This window comes from Squalius cephalus, assembly GCF_949319135.1.
Source record: "Squalius cephalus genome assembly, chromosome: 7".
NCBI lineage: Eukaryota > Metazoa > Chordata > Actinopteri > Cypriniformes > Leuciscidae > Squalius > Squalius cephalus.
The window spans coordinates 9694989-9722891 of record NC_137128.1 but is presented as its reverse complement, the minus strand read 5'-3'; the positions used below and the strand labels follow the sequence as shown (position 1 = coordinate 9722891).

The 27903-nt window shown below is 38.7% G+C and overlaps 1 protein-coding gene across 6 annotated transcripts; it reads right to left on the bottom strand.

Moving 5' to 3' along the window:
• Positions 1–27666, bottom strand: mylk4a (myosin light chain kinase family, member 4a). 6 transcript variants are annotated; one of them, XM_079875239.1, is made up of 16 exons: positions 14607–14788; positions 14038–14524; positions 13070–13186; positions 12833–12923; positions 12200–12746; positions 8965–9227; positions 8005–8110; positions 7305–7398; positions 7101–7210; positions 3185–3326; positions 2961–3031; positions 2729–2857; positions 2302–2454; positions 986–1064; positions 845–899; positions 1–728 (listed from the first exon to the last, which is right to left on the bottom strand). In XM_079875239.1, the coding sequence occupies exons 2-15, from the start codon at positions 14473–14475 to the stop codon at positions 846–848; spliced, it is 2394 nt and encodes a 797-aa protein (XP_079731365.1). In that variant the 5' UTR covers positions 14476–14524; positions 14607–14788; the 3' UTR covers positions 1–728; position 845. The 6 variants fall into 6 exon arrangements, with proteins under 6 accessions (XP_079731365.1, XP_079731367.1, XP_079731363.1 ...); XM_079875241.1 differs by lacking the exons at positions 14038–14524; positions 14607–14788 and adding an exon at positions 27519–27665; XM_079875237.1 differs by having other exon boundaries at positions 14038–14810.
• Positions 27667–27903: the final 237 nt, after the last annotated feature.

Genomic DNA, 27903 nt, shown 5'->3' with positions numbered 1-27903 from the left:
TGTAAATTTGTGGTAAAGAATTTGTGGTAATGTTGAGTCAATAATCTCTCATATTCCCTTATAATTCAGGTATATTTCAATTATTATATTAGGCATATTAAAAAATCAGCATACCACTGAGGAAGCTTGAAAACCATGATGTTCCAGAGATGGAGCTTGTTAAAGCATTATTGTGTTGTTGTTGTTTTTTTTTGGAAAGAGGAGGTAAAGTGTGCTGGTCATAGAATGTTTATGTAATCTGCTGAAATTCACAAGATATGAAAACCATAACTAAAAGCTGTGTGCTGTTGAACTTACATTTATAATAGTCAAAAGCTCTGCTGTCATTATATGCCCTTAATTAAACTTTATGATTTATATTGCTTTATGGTTCAAGTATGTGTTTTTGTGCATATTTCCTATACTGCTTATTTCCTACATATATTCATATTATATATATTTATATATTGGCCTTTGAACTTAACTTCCCAGTGCCTCAAAACAAATGAACGGCATATTCAAAAATCAGCATGTGAACCTGGAATCTGCCAAATCTAATTCCACCTTCTCTTCGTTTCAAATTCTGGGATAGGATCAATTGCATGTGACATATAGTTGTAGTTTGAGAATTTCCATCAACTAACAACATGTTAATGGGGAACATATAGTGAAATGGCAGTTTATGAAATACATCTGTATATAATGTAACGTCCAGTAGTCCTCACGGTTCCACAGCAGGCTTGGTCCCTCTAAAAGAGGAAACCGAAAAAAGTGGTCAAATATCATAATGTCGCTTCCGGGCACAAAAATAGCATATATTTAACAATATATTCTCTAGACTACGATATATTGACAATGGACTTACATTAACTCTCTGGTGGAGGCAGACAGGAGTTTCTGCGCGAACGGCACATATTTTTCTGTTAAGAAAACCAAGTTACTCTTAGAAGCCCAAAGAAATCCCTTAATTCAACAGAACAATGTGCCAATGAAACGCAGACTGTACCTTCTCATGCAGGCGGAAATGGACGGTTGCATCTGACAGCCATGGGTGCTTCAAGGCTTCTGTTGCTCCTATCCTCCAACTACACAAAGAAAAAAACATCCATTGACATAAAAGCAAGGGTTTAGGTTCCAATCCATGAACTAATGCCATTATCTTATGAGACAGTGGCTCTAAACTAGCCAAATGCAATCCAAAATGGGTCACAGGTATGTTCTGACATGATCGGAGGGAATAACGATGCATATAATAACGAACATATAATCATGCATAGTTAAGATGAGGTCACATGTAGCGAAATTTCAGGGGGTTTGCATAAGGGCCAAAAAAAAACTTTTTTTTGCTCGTTTTCAAGTTGGTCATGCGAATTCGCCATGCTGACCAACAGAAGAATATTTCCCTAATGTGACTGCACCATTAGGATAGCAAAATAATGCAAAACCAGTTGACTGTCTCTTTAAAGGGGCTATATGTAGAATTCAGAAACCCTTTTTATTAGCGACACCAGTGGCTATTAAGTGAACTGCAGCCAGCAACTTATTGCTCTCGTGCTCACGCAACGTACAAGAGACTGAACGTGATTCAAGGCCCCGATAAACTCACGGCGAAGTTCTTTTTCATTATTTGCTTAGAAGTCAAAAATAAGTTGAAAATACCAGTGATATAGCCTACTGTTAATGAATATAGAGACGGCGTCCACACTGCTGAGAGCGACATTTAGATGAATATATAAATAAGTTTTGCGCTCTTTCCTCTCAATAACAAAGTAATCACAACATAAACGACAGCGGTGAGAAAACAGCAGTGAAGAAAGCATCTGATCATAGCGATGTGTATATGTTTGCACCAGCTCTGCAATTCTCCGGCATCATGTTGAGAGATGAGGTCATTGTAATCAAACTATCATAACAGTGTAATTTTAAAGTATTTATGAGACTATAGACTATATAGATCTTGCTTTGTGAGACAATAGTTTGAATGAATTAATCCTGTTTCTGTTTATGGCACATTGACATTACAGTACAGAATATATCTTTTGGCGTTATTCAGAACATTGTATAAGCATTCATTTCATATGTCATTGAACGGAAGAGAGTCTCTCAGGAGCGTAAACGTCACATCCTTTGGATTTTGCCCACGAAACAGAGTCCTTCACATAAATCAGTCTACAGGTTTTCATAGACGACCCAGAAAGTCGGGGGAAAGGTCTCGTTTTTTAAGCTTTGTTGCAAGCTGTTCACACATTGGCAATAAAGCGATTAATACATGAAAAATCGTACATATAGCACCTTTAATACACGTACAACACTCTTGTGTACCTTTTATCTACCACAAGGAGTTTGGAAATGAAATCCTTGGCTTCTGGCGAGACTTCTGAGAATTCTTCCTCCTCAAAGTTCCACTGGCAGGCCAAAATGTTATTTAGTGTCTCATTCTCATTGTCCCCAAGGAAGGGTGACAAACCACTGAGCCTATAAAACACAATTTATACAATGAAAAAAATGGTGTAGGATTTTCTTTGAAGCAATTTACAATTACACACAAAAAATACCCATAAATGGAAAATAACACATTGAATTAACCCTGAACTTTTATAGTATTTTATTGTAAAATGTACTCAAAAAATAAATAAAAAACTTTAAGTGAATCATTTAAAAATAAAATGAAGGGGAAGTTTTGCTAAAGTTATCATTTTAATTGAGCTAGAACATTTTCAGAGTATACCTGACAGCATATGCAACTTACAGCATGTACGTAATAACGCCCAGACTCCACATGTCCGTGTTGAACGACACAAAATCATAGTTGACCACCTCAGGCGAGAGAAACTCCGGAGTGCCGAAATTCACTCGTAACTTTTCCCTGGGCTGATACCTGAAGAGAATGAATGTTTCCCAATTCAAATGCACAGTCAATACTATCCATGATGTTGCACAGATTTTTGAATCAAAGACAACAGTGCCGTGACCATACTTACTTCCTCGCAAGTCCAAAGTCGATGATCTTGACTTTATTAGTTACTCTGCTGACACAAAGAATGTTTTCTGGCTGCCGGCCACAAGAAACAACATAGGTTATAAAGGTTACTGAGGTTATTTGTTTTAAAACTAAGAGGAATGTCAGCTGGTTCCCTCCTGCGAGGGCCATATTTTAAGATTTAATTGTTTTTAATGTTGCATTGCTTTGGATCTGTGGTTGCACCTTTAGGTCCAGATGGAGGATGTACATTTTGTGCATGTAGCGCAAGCCTTCACAGATCTGCCTGATGAACATCACTGTGTCGAGCTCCATCAACTTGTAGTTCTCGTCAATGATTCTGTCGAAGAGTTCTCCTCCATCAACACTGTTCAGGGGAAGGATCACCACAAAATTAGCTTTCCAATCCTTACTTTTTAAACAGCCACTGTGGCTAGCGGTTTTCCAAAGTTACTAGTCACTCAGCATTTTCACTGGCCATCGATACCATGGGGAAAAATGCCCATATAGATATTTTTAATATTATCTCAACAGGTATATTAGGCTGTTTATGGTTTACAATTATTTTTGTCATCACTTTAAAAAATCCCCTCCAATAAAACAAATAAAAAAATCCTGTATTATAGAACAGGTTTCATGTAAATTGTATTTTTTCCTTTTTTATTATTATTTTTTTCCCTGTTTCTCTGTATCCCCACATGTTCGTGTTCATTGTTCTGTATTATTTCCTTTTGTACTGTATTATAATTATGCAATAAAAAAAGAAAAGATATATTAGGCTGCTGTTACTTTAAGACCTGACACACAGATCCATTATACTGTTACCGTCCCCTTGGGGTCTGCCTTGGGGAATCCTGCAATGGGGAATGCCTTGTGCGTGACTGGTGTCTGAAGTGGAAATCTAAACACGACAATGACCTTGACATTGGCAGGTGGCAGGTGGCAGCCCATCACGTCACAACAGGTAAGACCGAGAGTATAAAAGGGCATGTGCAATACGTCATCCACTTGTTGTCTTCAGGAGACGTGTGCAGGAATGCTAGAAGCATGGCAAAGGGACACAGCGTCTTGTTCCCTACTCTCAAGGAACCATGGTTACATGTGTAAACTTGGACATTCCCTTTCGAAAGGGAACTCGCGCTGCGTCCGTGGGGACGGAATACCCACGCTGCCATGCTGAAGGGATGAGTGCCCTATTGGAGAATAGAGAGGCTAAAATTCAGAACCTCTATAGGCAGCCCTGAAGAGTGGAGGCCTCAACAAGATGCCTATGACACTAACTCCAGGGCAGTACAGAGAAAGCTCAGAAAGGAGCTAAACTCAGTCTGGCTGGTGCGTGAGTTGAGACCTTAATACGATGACTCTCATAATGAGGTAAGGTCTAGCAACACTCACTGAGGTCAGGAGTTATGGAGGCTCCCAGTGAGCCTAACGACCTAGCATACTATCTTACCGCCTAGCGGCGCTTTAGGAGCAGAAGCCTCAGTTTTGATTACTCTCAAAAATGAGAGGAGGCCTGCAACACCCAACGCTCAGGACATCTTGCAAGGCTCACAGAGGCCTACCACTCACAATGCTATCCTAGCGGAGCTCTGAAGAGCAGAGGCCCCAGGAAATAACTCTCTCAGTGAGAGGAGGCCTAACGATGCTCGCGGCAACCAAGGAGACTCACAGAAAGTCTTACAACTTGACATAGCTATCCGGGCGGAGCTCCGAGGAGCGGAGGCCTTTAAAAAAGCAACTTTCTAAGCGAGAGGAGGCCTGGCGATTCTCCTTAAAAGAGGCAGTAGCCAAGGAGGCTTAGAGGCAGCCTAACAACTCAGCGCTGCTGCCCGATCAAGCTATGAGGACGGAGGCCTCAGCATAATGACTCTCTGAAGTGAGAGGGGGCCTAATTACGTCCTGCTCACAGAGAGCCTAACTACTTGATATCACTATCCAGGCGGAGCTCTGAAGACGGAGGCCTCAGCATAATGACTCTCCCAAACGAGAGGAGGCCTAACTACGTCCCACACGCAGAACAGCTACCAAGGAAGGCTCACAGAGAGCCTTTCTACTTGATATCGCTATCCAGGCGTAACTCTGAGGAGCGGAGGCCTCTATAACTCGACTCCCTATAGCGAGAGGAAGCCTGAAAACACTCCATCTAAAAGTAGTAGCCAGGGAGGCTCAGAGAAAGCCTAGCAACTCTGTACTACTGCCTGGCTCTGAGGACAGAGGCCACAGCATAACGACTCTCTGAAGTGAGAGGAGGCCTAACTACGTCCTACACTCATGACAGCTTATAAGGAGGCTCACAGAGCCTACTACCTGATATCGCTATCCTGGTGTAGGTCTGAGAAGCGGAGGCCTCTATAAATCTATAGCGAGAAGAGACCTGGCAACACCTGTGAACGGTGGATGCGTGCAGAATATGGCTTTTTCCAAGATCTCCGCATCTCAGTTTGAAGATCTGGGAAAAAAGGAAGACTCGCACGAGCTGGTGGTTTATGCCCCGAGAAAAAAACAGTCATTGAGGGGGCCGCGCGTTTCTTGCGTTTCCATGGCAAATCTAACCTATCCGCGGTGCGCGAACATAACGTCCAACAACTGTCATATGTGGGGCAGGCGGGCTGAGAGCGCTCAGAAACATTGTCGTCCTCATCAGCCTCATCCTGCACAGCTTGGCCTGGGGGTGAAGAAGGCGCTCGCTGCTCAATCAGATGCCGTGAGAGAGATCGCGTCATCAAACCCCTCTCAAGCTCATCGACGAGCTCCATCTGGGAGCCCCACGGCTTCAGTTTCCAGCAGGTCCTGAACCGCGGAGCACAGATGGCTGTCGCAATGCACGCATAGAGCCCCCTCAAAGAGTGAGCGTGCATTCTCCTCAAACATACACATAACGCACATATCATGCGTGTCATCAGATGTCAGAAAATGCTGACACAGATGAACACACATTCTAAAATCCGCAGTGCTAGTGCAGGCCATATTATAAACTTGCCTGTTCAGATCGCACATTCAAACACACGGTCTCCTGAGAAAATAAGAGGTATTGCACAGGTGTCCTTTTATACTCTTGGTCTCACCTGTAGTGATAAATAATAATAATAATAATAATAATAATAATAATAATAATACATTTTATTTGTAACGCACTTTATATTTAAGCAAAATCCCAAAGTGCTACAATTTAAAAACAACCAACCAAAATTTTAAATCAACCAAAAGGCTGTCATGGGCTGCCGCCTGCCAATGTCAAGTTCATTGTCGTGTTTAGATTTCCACTTCAGACACCAGTCACGCCCAAGGCTTTCTACCTAGTGACCCCAAGGGGACGCAGCGCAAGTTCCCTTTTGGATGGGAACTCAATTTAGTACTGAGAGGCGGCTTTACGTGCTGCACTTTGGGTGTGAGCGCAAAATCTGCGGGAATGTGTAAAATTATGCGCAATATGAGCAATCTCATGCTGAAATTTAAGTCCTGTAACTCCAACAATATTCCTCCGGAGCAGATGAAACAAGTAAATGAGGGGAGGCAGTTTTGTGTGTCAATCGCTGTCGGAGAGATGAGAGAGCGAGAAAGAGCAGCTGGTATCGTGTATCTATTATGCGGAAAATAAGTATTGGAAGCGTTTCAGATATTTCCGTATCAATATGTATCATTAAATCGATATTTTTGACAACACTACATTGCACTTAGTTTATTATTTCAGATGCTTTTTTAAAAGACTACAATTGAAAAATGTATGTATTATATATAAAATTCAAGCCACTAAAGTGGCTAGTAGGAGTGACTGATGAAATCCACCCGTATTTGGTGAGTTGGTGGTTGTTAATGTCAAGCCCTGATTATGACAGTACATTACATTAAATAGTGATTCAAATTATAAATAACACAAATGAAAGCGGATGAAGGCGAAGCTTCAAGATAGTAGCATCTCTACTTTTAGTCAGTCATTATACAACACTGGAAAGACTATATATGTTTAATAACCCACAGCTCATCAAAATATTACAGCCTAGCAAAGGTCTGAAGTTGATCATATATTTTGATTGACATGCTGGATTTACGCCAGTGAAAATCCCACCAAACCCACTGCATTTTGTTTCAATTGCATGTAATAGTAACCAGCAATTAAGAATGTACAAAAACTACATACTATTCAAGTACAAGGATAACGTCGTTCCTGGACTCATAGGCTGCGTAAAGCTGGATCAGGTTGGCATGGTCGAGCTGGTTCATAACCTGAATCTCATTCTTCACCACATCCTATCGGATAAAACACATTAAGCTATTATTTTACAACTGAGCTCTATTTGGAAACATTTACATTTGAAAAAAAATGCTGGTTGGTTCTTTGTACCTTTTCTTTTTGACTCCTAGCTTTGATTATCTTGGCAGCCAAAGTAAGTCCAGAGGAATTTTCCATGCATCTATGCACCTGCCCGAATCGACCTCTGGAAGGAGATAAAAGCAGTAATCGATGATAATTAAGACAACTAGAAGAATCAAAATTTTGAGAATCACATTTATCCCCCCACTATAAAGAAATAGTGATATTGACATAAGTTCTGAGAAAAGAGATCTTGCAGCATGTGAGCGCAGATATAGACGTCTGCAATGACATTCCCACATGTGTAAGTGTGGCTTAAGTGTCCAAATACTTTTTTGAGCCACTGTATATGCAAAACAACATTTTAAAAGACTTAGAGGTGCATATCAGTAAAGACTTCAGGGACACTTTTGTAATGCAGAGGGTGTCATATTTTTCAGATTCTATTCCATTAACAACAAGAAGAAAATTCCCTTTGAAGAGAAGGATTAACACCTAGTGATTAGTTTCCAGCTGGCGTGGAGGTACAATTTCACATACCCTGAAATCGCTATGTAAAAATAACTGGCTTGACTCTGAAGTTATGAATCGGGTGAGTGGAGACTGACTGCAATGTAACGCAATTAGCCTTTGAGGGGATTAGCAGACTACACTGCCTGAATTTACACTGTCTCTAAAACATTCTGTTCTGAGAAATTGGTTCCAACTTAAAGAAAATACTTCTACAGACCCTCCGAGAACCTCCTGTCGGTTGATAGTGTAGAAGTTGTTAATCTGGTTGGGTTTGGCAGACACAACACGGTGTTTGAAGGGTGCTGGTGGAGGTGGGGTGCAATCTGCAGGACAGTAGAAGATGGAGAACAATGAATAGAAATGTCTGGAAAAGCATGGAGGTTAAACAGTTGACATGCCGACCAGACACATATGTTATGTTTTTGAAAGCTGCTCCCCAACATGAGATGTTTCAAGACTTTCTTGGTCAAGCAGCGATACCTGATACTTTGGCCATTATTTGCGATTATTGGCGATTGACAGAAATTTTGGGACCACTTTGTGACAGACTTAAATTGAATTATGTATATACATACAGTGAAAGATCTAGACATATTAATAACTAAAATATTTCACTGAGAAGTGTTCAAATGTTTGAAATTTGTTTAGTACACAAAAAAAAAATTCTTATTATAAAAATTTCTTTCTAAAAATAAAATTGACTTTATTTTTTTTACTTGTTTTTTAAACAGTGAGTTGTAGTGGATAGTAGGAAAAAGATCATCAAGCGTGTATTATTCATGTGAATTTCTTTCAAATATGCATCCCAGGATGTACATTGTGTAAAGAATATGGAAAATAGTCAGCATAAAGAATGAGTAGGTGTGTCAAACATTTTGAATGGCATCAATCATCTGACAAGCAACAGTTGTTAAGGACTATTATAAATCGTACAGTTTGCACCGGGTTTTAGATCATCAAGACATGTTATGACCGTGTGTTTACATTATCAACTCCATATTGTTAATTGCAGGGCAATTTTAGCGGTTTTTTTTTAACGGTTTTAGTTCATGATAATGAACCCTGGTAATTGTTGTAGCAAACTGGTTAATAGGAAATGAATGGTGGATTATGTGATTATAAGATATATATTCCATTATTTTTTATCAATTATGCAATAAACCACTGAGAACCTTACCGATGAAGAAGTGATCGTCATCTTCATCCTCATCCTCGTAGCGCTCCTTCTCTAGTTTGCTGAAATCCAACTTGATTTCCACACCATCAGCTTTGAAAACACCATGGAGATCCTCGATTTCCTGTGGCTCCTGTGGCTCTTGCTCACCCTGGTCTTGACCCTCATCAACCCTGCTCTTCTTGTGATCCTCCAAACCAATATCTTCTTCTGTTACGCGCCGTTTGCTGCTGGTCGTCACCTCATCCACCAGCTCAGACTCACTGCTGAAACAACAGAATCAGAAAAGAGGGTGAAGACATCCGATCTCATTCACTATAGCCATGCAGTTTGTGCCTGTATGAATGTTTTCACACAAAAATCAGGCTTAAACTTTTTCTCAATCAAAGACTCCTGGTAGTCTTAGAAACATGTTATGCGTTTACATATGTATGTATTAAGAAGTTATGTTTTTTTAGAAATACTAATATAAACTGAATAAGTGACCAACACTTTCAGAGTAAGGTTGTTCTGGGTTAGGCACTGCATACACATACAGTTCAGCCAATCACATGTACAGTAGTCTAGGCATACTATATAATAAAGGTGTTCTGAGAATAGCACTATTAAAAAACCTTGCTGCAGGTAAAACCTCACTCCCCTGGCCTCTAGACGCGCACTAGCGACTGACGCTAATTCATCTTTGAAAGGTGTTCAATAAAGGCTCAGGTCTGAGATTTGTGCAGGCCAGTCAAGTTCTGAGCAAATTTATATATGGACTTCGCCTCATGAACAGAGGCATAGTCATGCCAGAATAAAAAAGGGTTGCCACAAAATTGGAAGCACACAATTCTCTTGCACAGTGTTTCCCTACCCCTGTGCCAGGTTGTCAGGTGTGCCGTGGAAAATTATTAGATTCCAAAAAATGTATAATAATAAATGCTACAAATAAGAATATATTGTTGCTGTCAGGTGGAAACCGCATATCTCTAAATTGAAACACTATATTTAGTCATTTTTGTTTTATCTTTTTTTTTATTATTATTATATTGGTCATCCTTTAATTACATAATAAGGACTAGATGTTACAATCCCAACTGATTCTGTCCGATTCCTGTTTTGAGTGGGTTTTGAGGCATGCTCTTAGTTGGGGGGTTTCGTTAGTGACCACTTAGTGATGTTTCCTCCTAAACGACACATCTTCAGTTGTGCACCTTGGCCTCTTTGGGTGTTTCGGCCATTTAACACAAGACACTCTCCGCCAAGGCAGGTACGCCACAGGCTCATCAGACCTGGGTGTGTGTCGCAAGGGGACTGAGTGGTCATTTGATTCCCCATGCTGTCTCCTTTCTATATATAGTCACCCACATTTTACCAATGAAAAGCATTTAAAAGAGGTTGTGACTAAACCTCGTAACTCCATAGGTTACTCAAACTGTCAGTCAATTCTCTTAACTCCACCAGCCTCAAATGTGAGTAAAGTGCCGCACGCAGTTTGAATGGTCTCTGCTTGTTTGCAATGCAAGGGTAAATAAAGAACTCTGATGTAAGAGTAAGGACAGCATTTTCTTTATTTAAGAAACACTGTGTCTATAAAGGCTATTGTTTTTTGTATATTTAAAGGTGCATTGCGCAAGTCTCTGAGTTTTTGCAGAACTATGCCCCCTCTGGCGACAAGCGAAACTGCAACCAGAGGTGTGCACGCTCATGGACCACACGCATGTGTCTTTGTCTTACGTGGAGTTTGCTTTGGGGTTTGGAATGGACTACAAGCCGGTCTCTTTGAATCCATCTTCTACTTTTGTCGCTCGAGTTGTCTTCGCTGATACGGAGAATGGCGGCGAATACACAAACCTGCCAGACATAGCCAGGTGAGCGTGAACGCGCATGACGTCACTCCCAGTCTCAAATTCCGTCCCGAATCCCTCTTATTTATTTTACTGTACAGGATTATAGAGGCAATCGCAGTGATCAGAGAAGGGCTCATTCAGCCCATCAGGCAATAGTTTAAGCATGTATGGGTTAGAAAAACGGGTATTTTTAACATGAAATGTTGCGCAATGCACCTTTAAAGAGCGGAGAAGAGTCTTGAGCCCTTTTCGGACAGGATTAGTTTTTCAAGGATAGATGAAGTAATGTAATTTTTACCACAGGACATTTTTTTTTTAGAAATCTCAGAACTAGCAGAAGTGAGAGGGGTAACTCAATTTAAGCACTGCCGTTTATGTGTGCAAACACATCAATTATATAACCTATATATAATAGATGGGTCCAGTCGAACGATTTATTAATCAAAATAATTAAATTCTGATTGGATTCTGTTTGTAATGGGCACTTACCTGAAGCTAAAAGAAATTCTGTGCCTCTAACAAGTGCTTTCGACCTTTTGATCTGAATCTTATCCAGAAAGCCAAAGACTTGTCCCACCCCCTAGAAAGCAACTGAATGCTTTTTCTAGCGCCTCCCTCCATACTTGGAAAAAAAAACACGGGAAACTACTTTTAAACAGGAAACAACTGAATATTTACGTACATATTTACAGCGGGTCTTTAGTATTACCTGAGGGAATTTTTCCGGACCTTTTTACAGAAGGTAAAAGCCACCGTAATCTTTACTGACATTGGACTAAAATCACTGAGAAGCTCTGGTAATAATTACTTTACCCAACCTCTCCATGTTAAACTAACCCCATCCGAATAGGGCTTTAGTCTGGCATTTGCCGTCTTGTTGAAACAAATATACTGATCCCTGTCATTCGCTGGTAAAAATCCTTAACAAAAAAAAAAAAAAACCTTAACTACATGTAAGCTCGATTTTCATGTTTCATGTTATTATAATGACACATACAAGTGTCTGACCATATAAGCCACAATACAAACTTTGACGATACGTTGTTTAATTATATAAAAAATATGAGGTTTCAGCCTGACGATATGTAAATTAGTTGTTTTATCATCACCAACGTCATAGCTACTTATATGACCTTATTGTTTTCCTACCGGACTTAAGCTCAAGTTTCACCTTAATTGTGAGTACTATTAATATTATATCCAGTTTTAATATGCCATTTAAAGCAATGCATGTTTGTGCAATTTTGTTATAAAAAGGTTGGGAAACACTGCTCTAGAATGCAGTAGGATTGAGGTTTGTAATTATTTGAGTTACTGGAATAGCCAAACATGTTACTTAGAGGGGGGTTTCCACATACTTTTGGTCATGTGGTGTATGACATGGAAACCCCACCAGATTCACAGCTCACCTTTGCGCTGAGTTCTCAGTTGGTGTAGGCGGATCAGTTGGTGTAGGCGGAACAGTTGGTGTAGGCGGATCAGTTGGTGTAGGCGGAACAGTTGGTGTAGGCGGATCAGTTGGTGTAGGCGGCTCTGTGTCAGTAATGTCAGGTTCTGAAGGAACCTCACTAGACGTCTGGTCCTCCGTAGTCACTTCCTCCTGATCTTTGAGTATGTCAGTGGCCTTTACGGGCATCTCCTTAGTCTCTTCTTCTGCTAATTGTTGTGTTTCAACTTGGATCTCCTCTATCTTTGGCTCTGTGTCTTTTATCTCATCTTCTTTCAGCTCTGGAGTGACCTCCTTCTCTTCTTCTGAGTTATTCTCTTGTTCAGGTTCAAGCATCTTGGCTTCTTCCAGGATAAGTTCTTGCGGAATGGGAGTATTTGAGCCATCCTCAGATTTCTGCACGTAATTTTCCTCATGTTGGGATGCTTCAGAGCGATCTATATTCTCTTGATTTAGTTTCTGAACCTCTTCAAGCAACAGTGTCTGTTTCCTCAAAGAGATTGTATCAACTGCAATATGAACATAATAAAGAAAAAGTGAAAATTGTGTTAAATGTGTCACACTTTATTTGCATTTTGTTTTGTGCTGTATTTACCAGTTGAATCAGGTGGTTTCTTCTTCTTCTGTGCTTTGAGGCCTTTGAAGCTCAGATGAAACTTCCCATCTTTACCTTTGTGATCTTTTTGCTTTGGAGCAAAATGAAAATATTGCAAAGAAATAAGATAAGAAAATAAGTTTAAAGTTTGTCAACAAAACAGTAATGTGTACCGAATTTATGCAATTCATCAGGGTCGCTAATGATTTGTGTAAAATGCATGGTTCATGAACCTACAATGTTAGTACATTTGAAGCAAATATTTTGATCCAAGAAGCTTGAGGTTGTAAGTAGACTCAGAATGTTGGGGTCAGATTTCCGAGTCCCTTTAGAGCCTTTAGTAGAGGTCGTTTTCTGTCACAGACACAATATAAGTGGGATGGGTTGTTAGGAAACACAGTTAGTCTGGGATAGCCAAATATTACATGAAAATAACTCTTGGCTTCTCTTCATGCAATGATGCAGGAAGCAACTATACAACTATGAATACAATAAAATACAGTAGTAAATGAATAATAAAATTAATTTATGAAACAATCAATAAATATATTGTTCAAAATAATTACAAATGTGACGATTATGCACAACATATCTCTTATACAATAGTTATTCTAAAAGTGTTAGGGCATAAAAGTGCGGGTTTCATTTGACTGTCATATGAAATACCAATAAGGAAGGCATAAATACATGGTTCCCCTAATGTGGCACCATCAGTTGAAGCCTTTCCCTTACATAGCTTGGCTGATGATATGTGGGCTGTACAACAGCACAACACATGTTATGTTGAAGGCCAAACAGTGTGGGGTGGGGTTTCATCTAGTGGAAACTATAGCCCAACACACAAATCCAGCTGACTTTATCTATTTCCCTTTTCCAGGTAATATTCTCCTTTCCAATAATTCACATCATGAAGGCCAAATTAGTAATGTGCTTCAAAGTTAATCTAACTTCAGCTACTGGTGTAATGACCATGGGAGTGTCTCCATTTTAAAAACCTTTCAAAATGACACCATACCTTCTATGTCTACTTGAGAAAGCTTCTATTTAATGAAAGGAAATGTTTAAATCACGACATCGCTTATTTGACTATATTGATGATGATGACAACATTTTACTCATGAAATGCCACTATTTCACCTGTTTATACTGTTTATACTCAGACAATCGAGCATTGTCTAATCTTCCATAGTTGAGATTTAACTCACCTTGGTAAGGAGAGGCTCACTGTTATCTGACGCTTGGCATTTGGCGATCAGTTTGATTTTACTATCCTTGGACCTGAGGGCCGTTTTGCTTTTTCGAGAAGCCGGCCCTTTGAACATAATATCCATGATTTTGGAAGTTTTCACTGTTTCTCCAATAAAGCTGACAACCTGCTGAATGCTCGTCACCAGTCTCTCCATTCCCTCCAGCTTTTGGGTTTGCTGTTCTGAGCGTTGATTTACTGCCAACATGATGCTGTTCATTTCTTGGCACATTTCCTTCATCTCATTGGCTGGTCCTGTACGGATAACTGGAGGAAGATGGATCTCCTCCTTTTCCACTTTTAGAGTTTCTACATCTTTCTCAATTCCATCAATGTCCTGAGACATGCCATCGAGTCGGCTAAGCACTTTTTCCTGGATGCTTATGAGCCTGTCCATTTTGCTACTCAAGGACTCAATCCTGACCTGAAGCAGGTCAATACCTGTGCTAGAGTCAGCAGAACTCATGGTAGTATTAAAGATCTCAACTAAAACCAACCAGATTTCTGGAAAACCTAACAGAGATTCACCTGCAGAAGATGAAGCCAGCTCAATCTGGGTATTCAAAAAGACGTCAATAATCCAACAATGAGCCGAGCAGAAAACTCAGATAACATCAAAGCCAGACAAAAACAAGAAACTTTAAATCCCCCAATAACAAGTTGATCCGTCCATCTCTTCCTCTCCATTGAACACTCTATGTACCTCTACAAAGGGGAGGTCACATTAAGAATGGAATGAGCCGGTCTCAGTAAATGTAACTGGTATGGGGTTTTGCGTCAGCAGCTCCTGGGGAGGGGCTATGTTTGGCTCAGGAATTGCTGTATGATATCTTAGAAGCTTTGAGTGCTAAAGCCATGGCAGATGCCTCCCTGCCAGGTGTCAAAGGGGCCCCGGAGACACTCGGTTTCCAGAAAGGGCTGCTCAGAAAATGAATGGAAAGAAACTTGAGTACTGACTTCTCTTTCACCTTGAGAGGTTCGATCAGAGACGTCATGTTATTTAAGATTTCACGTTGATGGAACTTCCCAGAAATTCCAAGGGCTCGTATTCAGCAGGAATGAAGCCAGGAGTCGGGAAAGCCAAGAGCACATGAAGAGGTCAATCAAAAAATGATGGGAAAAAAAATGAACAAAAATAGGGAGCCCCCTAAAGGGGACATGGTGATGGAAAAAAAATATGAGATGGGAGGTAAAATGCTTTTGCATTCTCTCGCAAAAGTATTTCATTCTTCTGAGAAACTTTGTCCTCTCTCAAAAGTATGGCATTCCCCCAATTGGGTTTTCTTGTAAAACATCTGCATTCTCTCACAAAATGTTTGCGTTACGATGAGAAACGTTGTATATAAGTTATATGAGAAATATAGTTTTTTCCTCCTTCAGTTCAAAACCACTGAAATATATCATTTATTTACTTATTTATTTATTTACTATCAGTATGTCCCATTAGGGGCTACATACAAAAAGACCAGAGTTTCTTTTTATTGAATAAGATCATGTATCCTCTTATGTACAGACAAACTGGTAAATGGTATCACACTACTATTGAAAAAAAAATCTGTGAAAGACTTTTAACCCTCTCTCGACTGAAACTAGAGCTAGTGCCAGTGTTCTGACCTATTCACCATCTCCCAAGGCTGCCAGGTCTGTGCAACAAAACTAGGCCAAATGCCAATCAAAATTAGCCCAATGTGATTTTCTCTGTCAGTGGGTTGGTGGGAGCACCGGATTTGTACGTTCAGGGGGTTTGGAGCGGAAACCCACAGAAAAACAAACAAACAAACAAAAAAAAAAAAAACAGTAAAGCTTACTCATCCACAGTTAAGACAGTTATGGATCAATTTTAACTAAGAGGTTGAAATACGAAGCCCCCCCTCCACCGTCTCAAACTCTGCCCCATAATACAGTTCACTTGTCCTAGTTATAGTGTAGTAGTTCCGTGTGCATTTCAAATCAGTGTTCCTTTTTTATATTTCTTAATGCCATTCTTACCAGACTAAAATGTCTCTTCCCAGAATAGCATTAGAACCCTAATTCTAGAGGTGCCGTCCCAACACCATAGTCACCGTTTCAAAGTCACAGGCATCATTTGACCCAATAACTCGCAAAATTGTATGTTTAAATTAGTGCTGGGCGACAGACTTCTGTTGTCTATTTTCATATTTTAATGTACTGGCAGTGGACATCTGACACTGACAGTGCTGTGAACAACGGGATCAAAGTGAGACCAGGGTGTGCATCACCTGTCCTTGGACACTAACAAAGAAGAAATGTAGACGGCAGTCACTCCATGTTGTCTAAGACAAAATAGATACTGTGTGACAATGCAGCACAAATGTGTTCAAGGACAACTCAAGGAATCAAAATGCAATCAATCGACACCTGTTTTATAAAAATTATTAGTTTAATGCACCTTTGTATAGGGACCTGGAAACCTGGACAAACATGGCAAAGGAAAAATCACCCCCAGTTTTCAAAAATATTTATTGACATACATGATAATTGTTCATGGCATATATGATTTAGCAATTGTTACAGAAATCAAATCTAAATGTTGGTGCTGTCAGGGTACGCAATGTGCGTACAGGCAAGGACGCCACTGTTCCAGTGTGAGTTTGATTGACAGTAAATTTTGATATTTGCAGCCCATCAGCATATCCAAGTAAAACACATCAGCTATCTAAGCCAGAGTATAAATTTGGACAGTCGGAGTCAGAGTAACACAAAACGGCAGAGTACCATTGCCAGAACCATTTCAAGACAACAAAACCGTGAGACTGATGAGTAAACAGGAGCTAGCACAAGAACTGTCTTGAAGTTTATATTACTAGCAGTTTACAATGAAACTTGATAGATAGGAGGTAATACAGCCATACTGAGATTTAAGCCAAGTCTTACTGTGCGGTGTGACAAACACGGCTGCGCTGCTAGTTATGGCAGCGTGAAAAAAAAAAAAAAAAGCTGCACAGCTGCCCAAGATGACATACACTGCATTCAGGCCATTAATTTACTGATTTGAAAGCTAAATAACACATGTTGTGCAGTAATGAATATGCAGCTACAGAGATTGAGGCATACTGTGTCACCTCTTGGACAAGGTGAGACAAATGTTTTGAAGCTTGAACTAGGGCTGAAATCCCCAAACAGGTCCAAGCACGAATTGTTCTTTTGGCAAGATGAAAAGTTTATGTTGGGTAAACGGATACACACAAGAGGGCTATTGCTACAGGACGACGGAAGCACATGAAGACCCTGTGCTAGAATAAAAATCCAATGGAAAATTGGGTTTGAGTATCTGTTTCGAATGTCACCCATCAGGCAAAATCTTTAATGTCTTTAAAAGTTTAATGTCTTTGAACCGGATTAAGATGACCATTCCTATTAATGTTTTGACCGTTAACATTACTGTACAGTTTATGCACTAATTTGATACTAAACACAATAAAACACCAATTACAGTATATTTACAATGAAAGCTTTCAAGGTATACCAAGGCAGGTGTAGTCCTGAAATACAGATTAAAAAATATTGAACCAATATTTGATCTCAGCTTTTAACAGACAACTTAACAAATAAGCATTACATAAAATGTGTTTATTTTTGGACATTCCATTTACTGTGACAGCATTTTTGGTCATTTATTGTCACTGCGAGCAAAATTTTAAATGGCCCTCTGATAAATTTTGACGAAATTGTTACATCAGTGCATGTGCTCTATACCCAAAACCCATTGCTAAGTTTGACAGTAATTTGTGGTTGTCAATTAGCTTATTTTTGTACATCTTAGTTGTAGAGTGAGCATGTTTGGCTAGAAACTCTAGTGTTCCTACACTATATAATGATGTTCTTTCTTCTGTGAAATACAAAATACGTTCAGCTGCTTTGTCCAAACAAAAGAAAATCAATGGGGTCCAAATGTTTATAGCTTCAAAAGGTAGGCCTACATAAAAGTAGAGAAAAAGTAATGATAAAACTCCAGTGGTTTAATCGTAGTCTTCTGAGGTGATACGATCACTTTGTATGATGAAAACAGGTAAATCTAAGTGGTTATTCACTCTGAAATGGAATATTCACTCTTAAATCTCTGTATTAATCTAGCTAATACTTTAAACTTGGCATTGTGTACAATGGATATTGTTGGCTCTAATGACAACTTGCTTGTGAACTTCCTTTGTGTTCAACAGAAGAAAGAAATTCATACAGGTTTGGAACAACTTGGGGGTGAGTAAATGATGACAGAATTTTCATTTTTGGGTGAACTATCCCTTTAAATACTGTATCTTTTTTGTGTCCTACAGGAGAAAAAAAAAAGTTGATACTGTATGTATATGCAATGAGAGAAGAACAGTTTTCATGTTGTCTTAGATAATACTTGATTTATGAATTACAGAGAGTTCCAAAGAGAGCGAGAGATGGACACATATAAACACAGAGTGTGAGTTAGTTCAGTGTGACGTCGCAACACCCATTCACAGCAGGGGAGCCTTAAGCAGCCCCTCCATCCAGCCAGAACACTTTGTCCCAGGACATTTGGGGGTGGTTTGCAAACCCTTGGCCCTCAGTTCCAGTATCAGTTTGCCTGCCAACCACTCAACTTTCCATTGACGGAACCAAGACATGACACGTGCCCAAAGGATATAACATGAGCTGTGCTCAGGGCTAGTGTAGTAGTCTGAAGCTCATGTGGATACAGTACACATACAACCTCTGTATGTTTTTCTTGTAGAAAAATGGAATTTAATATCAAATAAGGGGAGAAGAACTGTCTTCACATGTCATTGCACAGTAGTTAAAAAGCTTGAGCTAATGACTTTTAGGGCCTCAACACATTTGTGCTGTTGTGATTTGGAGTGGACTTTTTCAGCAGAAAAAAAAACAAACAAAAAAAACATCTAACATTTGGATGAAAACCCCCAAGATTTGATAAGTAGCTAATGTAAAGACCACAAATGGCTTGTAACTGCATTGCACTACCAACAGAATAATGATTCTGAATATTATATTTTATTAGTCTGTTCAGTTATTGCTTCAACTGTCCAGTTTACAATAGTTTTATTTGAGCAAAAGCTTAACTAAAACAAAAAAATCTGAAATGGATGCTACCACAGATTAACCAAAAGTATTCATTCCATTAATGGCACAGCTACCACCACAAAGAGTAATACAAACAAAATCAAATAAAATGTTACTATTGTGTTTAATCTATATTAAAGGGGTCCTATTTTGCTTTTTTTACATGCTCAACTTTAGTGTGTAATGTTGCTGTTTGAGAATGAAAAAGGTCTGCAAAGTTACAAAGCACCTCCAGCGGAAGTTAATCTCTATATCAGTGTCAGTGTTTCTGAACTCCCCGAAACGCCTCCATTGTAGTCTTGAGTTTTCTTCTGGGAATGAACATGTCAAAATATTCCTCAATAAAATAAATTCACACCCAAAGTATAAGCAAAATAAAGGGGCGGGGCCTGGTTGAGTTAATTACTTTGTTGAAACTGGCGGTTATGGAAAGGGGCAGGACATTTCCCAAACACGCTCAAAGCGCTTGACCAATCGCAACACACTGCTCCAGCCGCCCAATAGAGCACATTTTCAGAAGGAGGGGCTTCATAGAGACAAGAACTAAACAGAGCGTTACTGACAGACAGAGAAGAGAGGTGCTGGAACAAAAGTCAAATATGAGGAAAAAAAAAAAAAAAATTACTTTCAAGCATGAAAGCTTACAAGTAGATCCCAAAAACAAAATAAAAAAAGGGCATAACAGGTCCCCTTTAAGGAAATAAGCCATTTAATTTTTATTGATTGTCTGAAACAAAACTCTTGAACTCTTTCAAAAGCCTGGAACACACCAAGCCGACGCCAGCGAACTAGCACTGATGAAAGCCGACTGTGTTGTCGCCTCGCGTCGGGGTAAAAAGCTGCACTTGAACACACCGAGAGAACTACAGCCGACTGTCAGCTAGAATGTGCGTTCTGCGTGTAAATGATACATTCGTCTATATTCGTCATTCGAAAAGGGAAACCGACGCTGCAGATACACAAACCGTGAACAAAGCAGAGTGTGCTTACCGTATTGAATATCTATCCTGCTAAACACTTTCTTTATTCCACTCCTCTCATGTTAATATTCGCCAAGGAACACTCAGGTAAGATGACGTAACATTAGAACAGCCTCTGTCTGTACCGTTTTGACTTCTTTGCTCGCTGTTTTGCTATTATTCTCGTGCACTGACTCGTTCACAAAGCTGAACAGCCAATCAGAGTTCTCTCTCTCACCGACGCCGATTCAACATGTCGAATCGGCCGAAGAAAAGCTGATGAGGACCAATTTCAGCCGATGGTGTGGAACACACTGAGAAAACTTAGTCGGCCGCCGCACAAAAACTGCCCGATGGCCGACCGTCGGCTTGGTGTGTTCCAGGCTAAAGATTCACAGCCCCCAACCGGACAAACTATAGACAATGCAGTGACTGGTTCATTCTGAGGAGAGCTAATTATAGCAGCCGAGTAATTGGTAACAAAACCTCCTAGTGGACTAATAAAACCCTGTGTGCTCTGAACTCTGTATGCAAACTGCATAAAGCCAACCATTCAGACTGAACCTGTTGATTTTTTGCCAGCTGTAACCATTTCACTACAATTATTATTTTAAAAAATATGCCTGAAAATGGCATAGAAAACATAAGGCAAATATGCTACAATGCGTTACTGTCAGGAAAACATACACTGAGCAGGATGGTAAGTGGATCCAGACAAAAACGTTATTTGACACACAGCAGGTGCAGGAAGAGCAGGTGGGTAATAAATAAATGAAATAGTTTGTGGGTGATGATGTGATGATAATGAAAGTCCTTTTTCTTACAGATGGCTGATGGAGAGCTGACAGAGCTGGCAGATGAAGCACACACCTCAGTCGACTGGCATTGGAGCATTGAGCAGGTAAGTACACACTTGGAAGCAGAGTTAGAAACAAGAGGGAATAAACACAAGGATTACATCTTGGAATCTTCACATGGCACTTGGATTCACATGGAGATCACTGAGTTGAGTCTGTGTCCTTATTCAAGGCCAGATAAAGACTGAACTGAGGTGTGTGCTTATAAGCGGTGACCGATGAGATGAGTAACTATTGACAGGTGCTGATGATTAGTACTCCGGTGACAGGGATATGATAGCGAGAGAACCTGGTGATCCCATGACAATTATATTGCACAATGTTTGGAAAAACATTTTGTAGCACATTCCATTGGCGGAATTATTGGTATAATGAATCCCACTAGAGTCTAGACAACTCTCAATGTAATTTTCATATTAAACCTATTTCTAAAAGATCTAAATTGACTTAACCCTTGTGTGGTGTTCGGGTCATTTTGACCCGGAGAGAATTTTCTTTTACCCAAAAATACTAGTTAATATTATCGCTTTGGACTGAAACTTAGTGACTTTATTCACAGATGGTATAACTACTTCTCAATGTTTTTTAACAATTTTCTTACTTTTTTAGTGGGGATTTTGTCACCTTGTTACACTTGTGGTCTTCCTGGTCAAAAATGACCGGCCTACAAAAAATTGCTAATAAATCACTTGTTATGCAATATTATCACCCAATATTGGATTCAATCTTTTTGTCAACTTGTTCTCTTTCAATTAGGACTGGTTTTATATTTCTATTTGCATCTGATTAATCGTAGGCCTCATTTATTTGACAGTAGGCATCTCAATTTTTGAGTAAAAAAAACATTATTTTTTAATAATTTTGGACATTTTAAATAAAATCTGAAGAAAATTGGCACTGTTGATCACACTAGTCTACTTTAATATTTCACCAGGAATTTTGTTTTGAAAAACTTTTATTTTGTACAAAATTACACATTGTCACACTTGTGGTCTTCCCGGTCAAAAATGACCGGCCTACAAAAAATTGCTTATAAATCACTCTTTATGCAATATTATAACCCAATATTGGATTCAATCTTTTTGTCCACTTGTTCTCTTTCAATTAGGACTGGTTTTATATTTCTATTTGCATTTGATTAATTGTAGGCCTCATTTATTTGACAGTAGGCATCTCAATTTTTGAGTAAAAAAAACAATATTTTTGAATAATTTTGGAAAAATAAAATAAAATCTGAAGAAAATTGGTACTGTACATTTTTCACCAGAAATTTTGTTTTGAAAAACTTTTATTTTGTACAATATGGCACAGAGTTACACTTGTGGTGTTCCACTGGGACATTAAGGGCCATTGTGGGCCATTGTTTCAATGGGCCATTGAAAGTGAATGGGAGAGACCAATGCAAACAATGAATGGAACAACACAAAATATGTATCATTTTAAAGCTTAGAATCTCAGCTTTTTAATGCATCTAATCACTTTGATCAACTCCTAACGAGAGCTGAGTTATTACTCTAAAACAGAGTGTTAACAGCCTGTGCCCCCCGCAGGCGCCACCTAGCTGCGAAATAAATAATCATAATTTTTTTTCAAAACTATTACCTTGATCAACTTAAAATAGGTGTCATTTGAAATCTTAGAGTCTGAAATTTACAATGAATGTAGCCAATTTGATAAACTCCTAAGTAGTGCTGAGTTATTTGCTGATAAATAGAAAAGAAAAAAAAAATCATAATTTATAAACTACTTTTTTGTACTACATTCAGCAATATGTCAAATACATCATACAGCTCAGATAGTCCTGTGTCATATGTCATTTGAAAGGTTTCAATGAGTAGAATACAGCAAGCATAATTGTTTCAGGCTTTTTACTAAACTTGAGTGAGGTTTTTATAAAAGAAGCCCTTCAAGAGACCCATTTTTAAACCATATATGGATGATGGAATTTTAGACACATTTCTGCTCGTAACGTCATGAAACATGCTCCGATTGTGGAAAATAACACGTCATTATTTACAGCAGATGCTTACAATTAAAATGAGTCCAAACTCAACATAATCCATCACTCAGAACTAAAGATATTCCTCATGGAGTTCGAACACAAAAAATACCACAGACACACAGACTCACTTAGTCAAGCAAGGTAGCTTAGACTTGGCCTTTTTACTTGTATCTTCATGAAACCTACATCGATCATGAAAAATGACACATCGTTATTTACAGCAGGAGCTCACGATTAAAAAGAGCCCAAACTCAATATATTCCATTAATAAGATCTAAAGATATTCCTCATGGCGTTCTAACACAAAAAATACCACAGACACACCTAGCCAAGTATATACTCATGAAGCTCTCATGTTTGGTTTTCGCTCATAACTTCACGAAGCATGCACAGATCGTAGAAAAATGTACATCATTATTTTCAGTAGACTATCACAATTAAAAAGAGCCCAAACTCAACACAATCCATCACTCAGATCTAAAGATATTCCTAATGGAGTTGTAACACACGAACCCCCACATGCGCTCACAGAGCCTTGACTATAGATGTAGCCTAGCACTTATGTCACGTTTTAACTCATAACTCAATGAAGCATGCATAAATTGTGGTAAATGGCACATCATTATTTACATGAGATTGTTAAGATTAAAAAGAGCCCAAACTCACCATAATCCATCACATGCACATATGTGTACATAAACAATGAACATGCCCCTGAAAACTTTTCAGTCTCTCCCATTCACTTTCAATGGCCCATTGAAACAATGGCCCTCAATGGCCCAGTGGAACACCACAAGTGTAACTCTGTGCCATTTTGTACAAAATAAAAGTTTTTCTAAACAAAATTCCTGGTGAAATATTAAAGTAGACTAGTGTGATCAACAGTGCCAATTTTCTTCAGATTTTATTTAATATTTCCAAAATTATTCAAAAATAATGTTTTTTTTACTCAAAAAATGAGATGCTTACTGTCAAATAAATGAGGCCTACGATTAATCAGATGCAAATAGAAATATAAAACCAGTCCTAATTGAAAGAAAACAAATTGACAAAAAGATTGAATCCAAAATTGGGTGATAATATTGTATAACGAGGGATTTATAAGCAATTTTTTGTAGGCCGGTCATTTTTGACCGGGAAGACCACAAGTGTGACAATGTGCCATTTTGTACAAAATAAACGTTTTTCAAAACAAATTTCCTGGTGAAAAATTAAAGTAGACTAGTGTGATAAACAGTGCCAATTTTCTTCAGATTTTATTTAATATTTCCAAAATTATTCAAAAATGTTTTTTTAACTCAAAAAATGAGATGCCTACTGTCAAATAAATGAGGCCTACGATTATTCAGATGCAAATAGAAATATGAAACCAGTTCTAATTGAAAGAAAACAAGTTGACAAAAATATTGAATCCAAAATTGGGTGATAATATTGCGTAACGAGTGATTTATAAGCAATTTTTTGTAGGCCGGTCATTTTTGCCCGGAGAAGATCCCGGGGGTTTTAGGGTTCTGAACACCACACAAGGGTTAAGATGTACTGTATAGCTTTGTTGCATTACTCATTTTGTAAGTTGCTTTGGATAAAAGCATCTGTTAGCTGAATAAATGCAAATGTAAAACCCCTTTTGTTTACTATAAAAACCATACAGTGGAATGTTGCATCTGTGACTCTGCAGGTATAAATAAATAAATTGGGTGATGGATGGTGCAACTGTTTGAACATCAGAATAGGTGACTATTTCAAATTCAGCCTCATGACAATATAGGGTGGCCATCCCATTTATCCTAGTTGCAGACAATGAGCATACCAACTGTCTGACAGCACTAAATCACCTGACACTACATAGCTCAGCCTCCTTTTGGTGGCCCTGGGAGAAAAAAATATAATGGCATTCGCCATCCAAGCTAAATACGTCAACTCAACAAAATTAGCTCAGAACAAACAGATAAATAAATATAAACTAATCAAACGCTAAACATATAGCCACAATAAATGGCAAATAAAACATTTGGAAAAGCACTGTTCTTCAAATTACATAACAGAAGTGTTTATGGCTTCATTCTTAGGGCAGAGGTTGTGTTTCCAGTTACAAAAAAAGAAAAAGAAAAAGAAAAGGGAAACTAACTACCATGAGTTGAACTGCAGGATAAATTGAGAAACACTCTTTTTAAGTTTCAAACAGAGATCACAATTCTGCCAACTCAACAAAATGTAACATGTAACTTACTAGCGTCACATTATTTTCAGAAGGTGATTTGCTCTATTTTGATCGATGCCGAAGGTTGCATTTACACTGCAAGTCTTAATGCACAGATCCGATCTTTTGATCAGATCCGATTTTTTGGCCCGACTGTTTACACTCACTTTAGACAGGATTGGTATCCGTTATCTGTGTTTACATTAATTCCCGCCCAATATGATTTTCAATTATCATTTCACTATCCACATGGTAGACCCTGGTTTTGAAATGGTCGTGCTATTACAATTATTTATATAATTCATGTTGGGTGGTCATGATTATTTTCCAGAGTGGACAAGGTAACAGCTGTCATCATGACTCATGAATATTTTGACGGAACAGATATATAGACCGGAAATAAGTTTTGTTTATCTACAGCTCAGATCTAGAAAGATCTGAAGTGAAATAAAGTAGCCCTGTAATATATATATATATATATATATATATATATATATATATATATATATATATATATATGAATTCGAACGAATTAACCAGAGAGAGAGAGCGCGCGCAAGTTATCACCTCATTGCTGAGAAATATAATGTTGCTTTCAGTAGCGAAGCTGTTTTATTTATAAAAGCCACGGGCAGAGGTTGAAAACCAGCTCCTGAATGTTTCTGTGTTCGTGCAATTTCTTTTCTTTACAAAGATAAATATAAAGTTCCCACCTCAATAAAATGCTGTGATACAGGCACATGCAGGCACGTCTGCCGCATAATACAACAGTAAAAAGCTATCTTTGTGAATAAACGTGTCATCATCTAGCTTTCCTGTAGCTCAAACGGTAGAGAGGGTTCGATTCCCAGGGAAAGCAAGAACTGATAAGACTGTAAATGTGTACCTTGAAATGCAATGTAAGTCGCTTTGGATAAAAGCATCTGCTAAATGCATAAATGTAAATGTAAATGTCATCGCCTTGTGGTGGCTTGGAATTCAAAGGGGAATCGGATATGCATGTTTAGATGTAGGTCGGATGTCCAGATATCGGACGCAGATTTTTGTGTTTACACGTGTGCAACAAATTCTGATCTGTGTCAGATGTGAGTAAAAGATCGGATTTTTTGTGTCAGTGTAAACGCAGCCGTAGATGTGTATATCCAAACTATGAACTTATATCCCAGTTTTTCTGTATCATTTGAATATTTGTAACATGGAAATAAGGATACTGTGTGATTGAAAAGACCGTTTTCATATATAGATAGAACTGCTTTCTCTGAGACAGCGGCAACGCCAACGCATATTTGAATGTTACGGTGTGATTTTGTCAAAGGTTTAATAGACACAGGTGAATCATGGTCATTTACGAATGAGATCACATGGGTGTTTGAATCGAGATCGTGATTTTTTTAACGGTTAATCGTGCAGAACTAACCATGAGTAACTGATGATGAGAAATTATACCAAACAACAGTTTGCAACTCCACTTTTAAGGTACATTCAAGAAATTAACTTGAGGCAAAGAAAGTCTTAATTTGTTCTGTAATTGTTTACAGATTGAGCCTGATGTTAACTGATGGATGTGCTTGAGATAAAGGCGCTAACAAATGGACTATCAGATACTCAGATCTCAAGGATCAATGGATTACACATGACTCCAGTTCATAGTCATATGAAACGAGAGATTTTGCGACCTCACCACATGGTATTTGTCAACATGTTGTAAAGTCTTAAAGCTACGTGACTCACAGCATCAGGTGCTGACAACTTCTTTACGTCACTGCTGCTCAACTTCTCTCTGGGAAACAGGTGAATGAGTTTCTGCGACTGTTACACATCTAGTCTGTGATGAATTGACATGGTGTGCACTGCCAAACGCTTACATTGTTTCCAGAGGCATGACTACACTTGATATGTTTAAATATAGCATTGTATAATTTAGAAAAGGGTCTTTTGCACTAACGTCTGTTAATAAATCAAATATTGTATCAATTAATTATTAACTAATTATTTAAAAATGATCAAGTCTGTACTTGAAAGATGAAAAGTCTTTGAATGGCATGCATCAAAAAATGTGAATGTCTGCACTCATTGTTTATGCTCACTCAAATATCACTGCATCACACTGAACAATCTGCCCAATGGCACAATGTTTATAGAGCAGAGTTATGAACTACTTGAAAGGAACATATCAGTTGCTATCTTGAGCAACCACTGAATCTGTAAAAATACAGTTGGCAGGTTGAGTTGCTGTCCACCTTACCCTGAAAATGATTTGCTTAAGCAGCTGCAAATGCATCAGATTGCAAATTGAAGCTATAAAATTACCAGAAAATACAGTTAAAGCAAAGAAAACAAACAAACATTTACCTGTTCATTGATGGAAGAGGAGGATCTGGCTTTTCGCCGGTATGAGAGTAAGTCCCAGATTTTATGCCAAAGATACGATGCCATAATACACACACTGCCAACAATCCAAGTTTCCCTGCCCTTGATGAAACAATACATTGTCACTGACTACTTGTTATTTCTTCTCATAGGACTGTTTTGTGGGCATCTAGATAAGCACAGAATGTGGATTTTGCAGTGTGAGGGCCTCCCTTAAATCGACGCCCCCTTTATTTCCCTACTACTGGAAGGACAAACCCATCTGTCTCTAGTGACACAAGAGTGACAGGTGAAGAGATAAGGCTATTTGAATTGGCTGCCCTCTTTTCTCTCCCACTTACCATCCTTGTGATATCTAAACAACTGT

What these genes read in the sequence shown, in the direction of transcription:
- mylk4a (XM_079875237.1), bottom strand. Translation starts at nt 14,544, where the DNA reads ATGAGTTCTGCTGACTCTAGCACAGGTATTGACCTGCTTCAGGTCAGG. An exon ending in GTGAGCCTCTCCTTACCAAG is followed by an intron (nt 13,187 to 14,037) that starts GTGAGTTAAATC and finishes TGTCTGTGACAG; the next exon opens with AAAACGACCTCTACTAAAGG. An exon ending in CTCCTTGTGGTAGATAAAAG is followed by an intron (nt 1,065 to 2,301) that starts GTACACAAGAGT and finishes TTCTTTGTGTAG; the next exon opens with TTGGAGGATAGGAGCAACAG.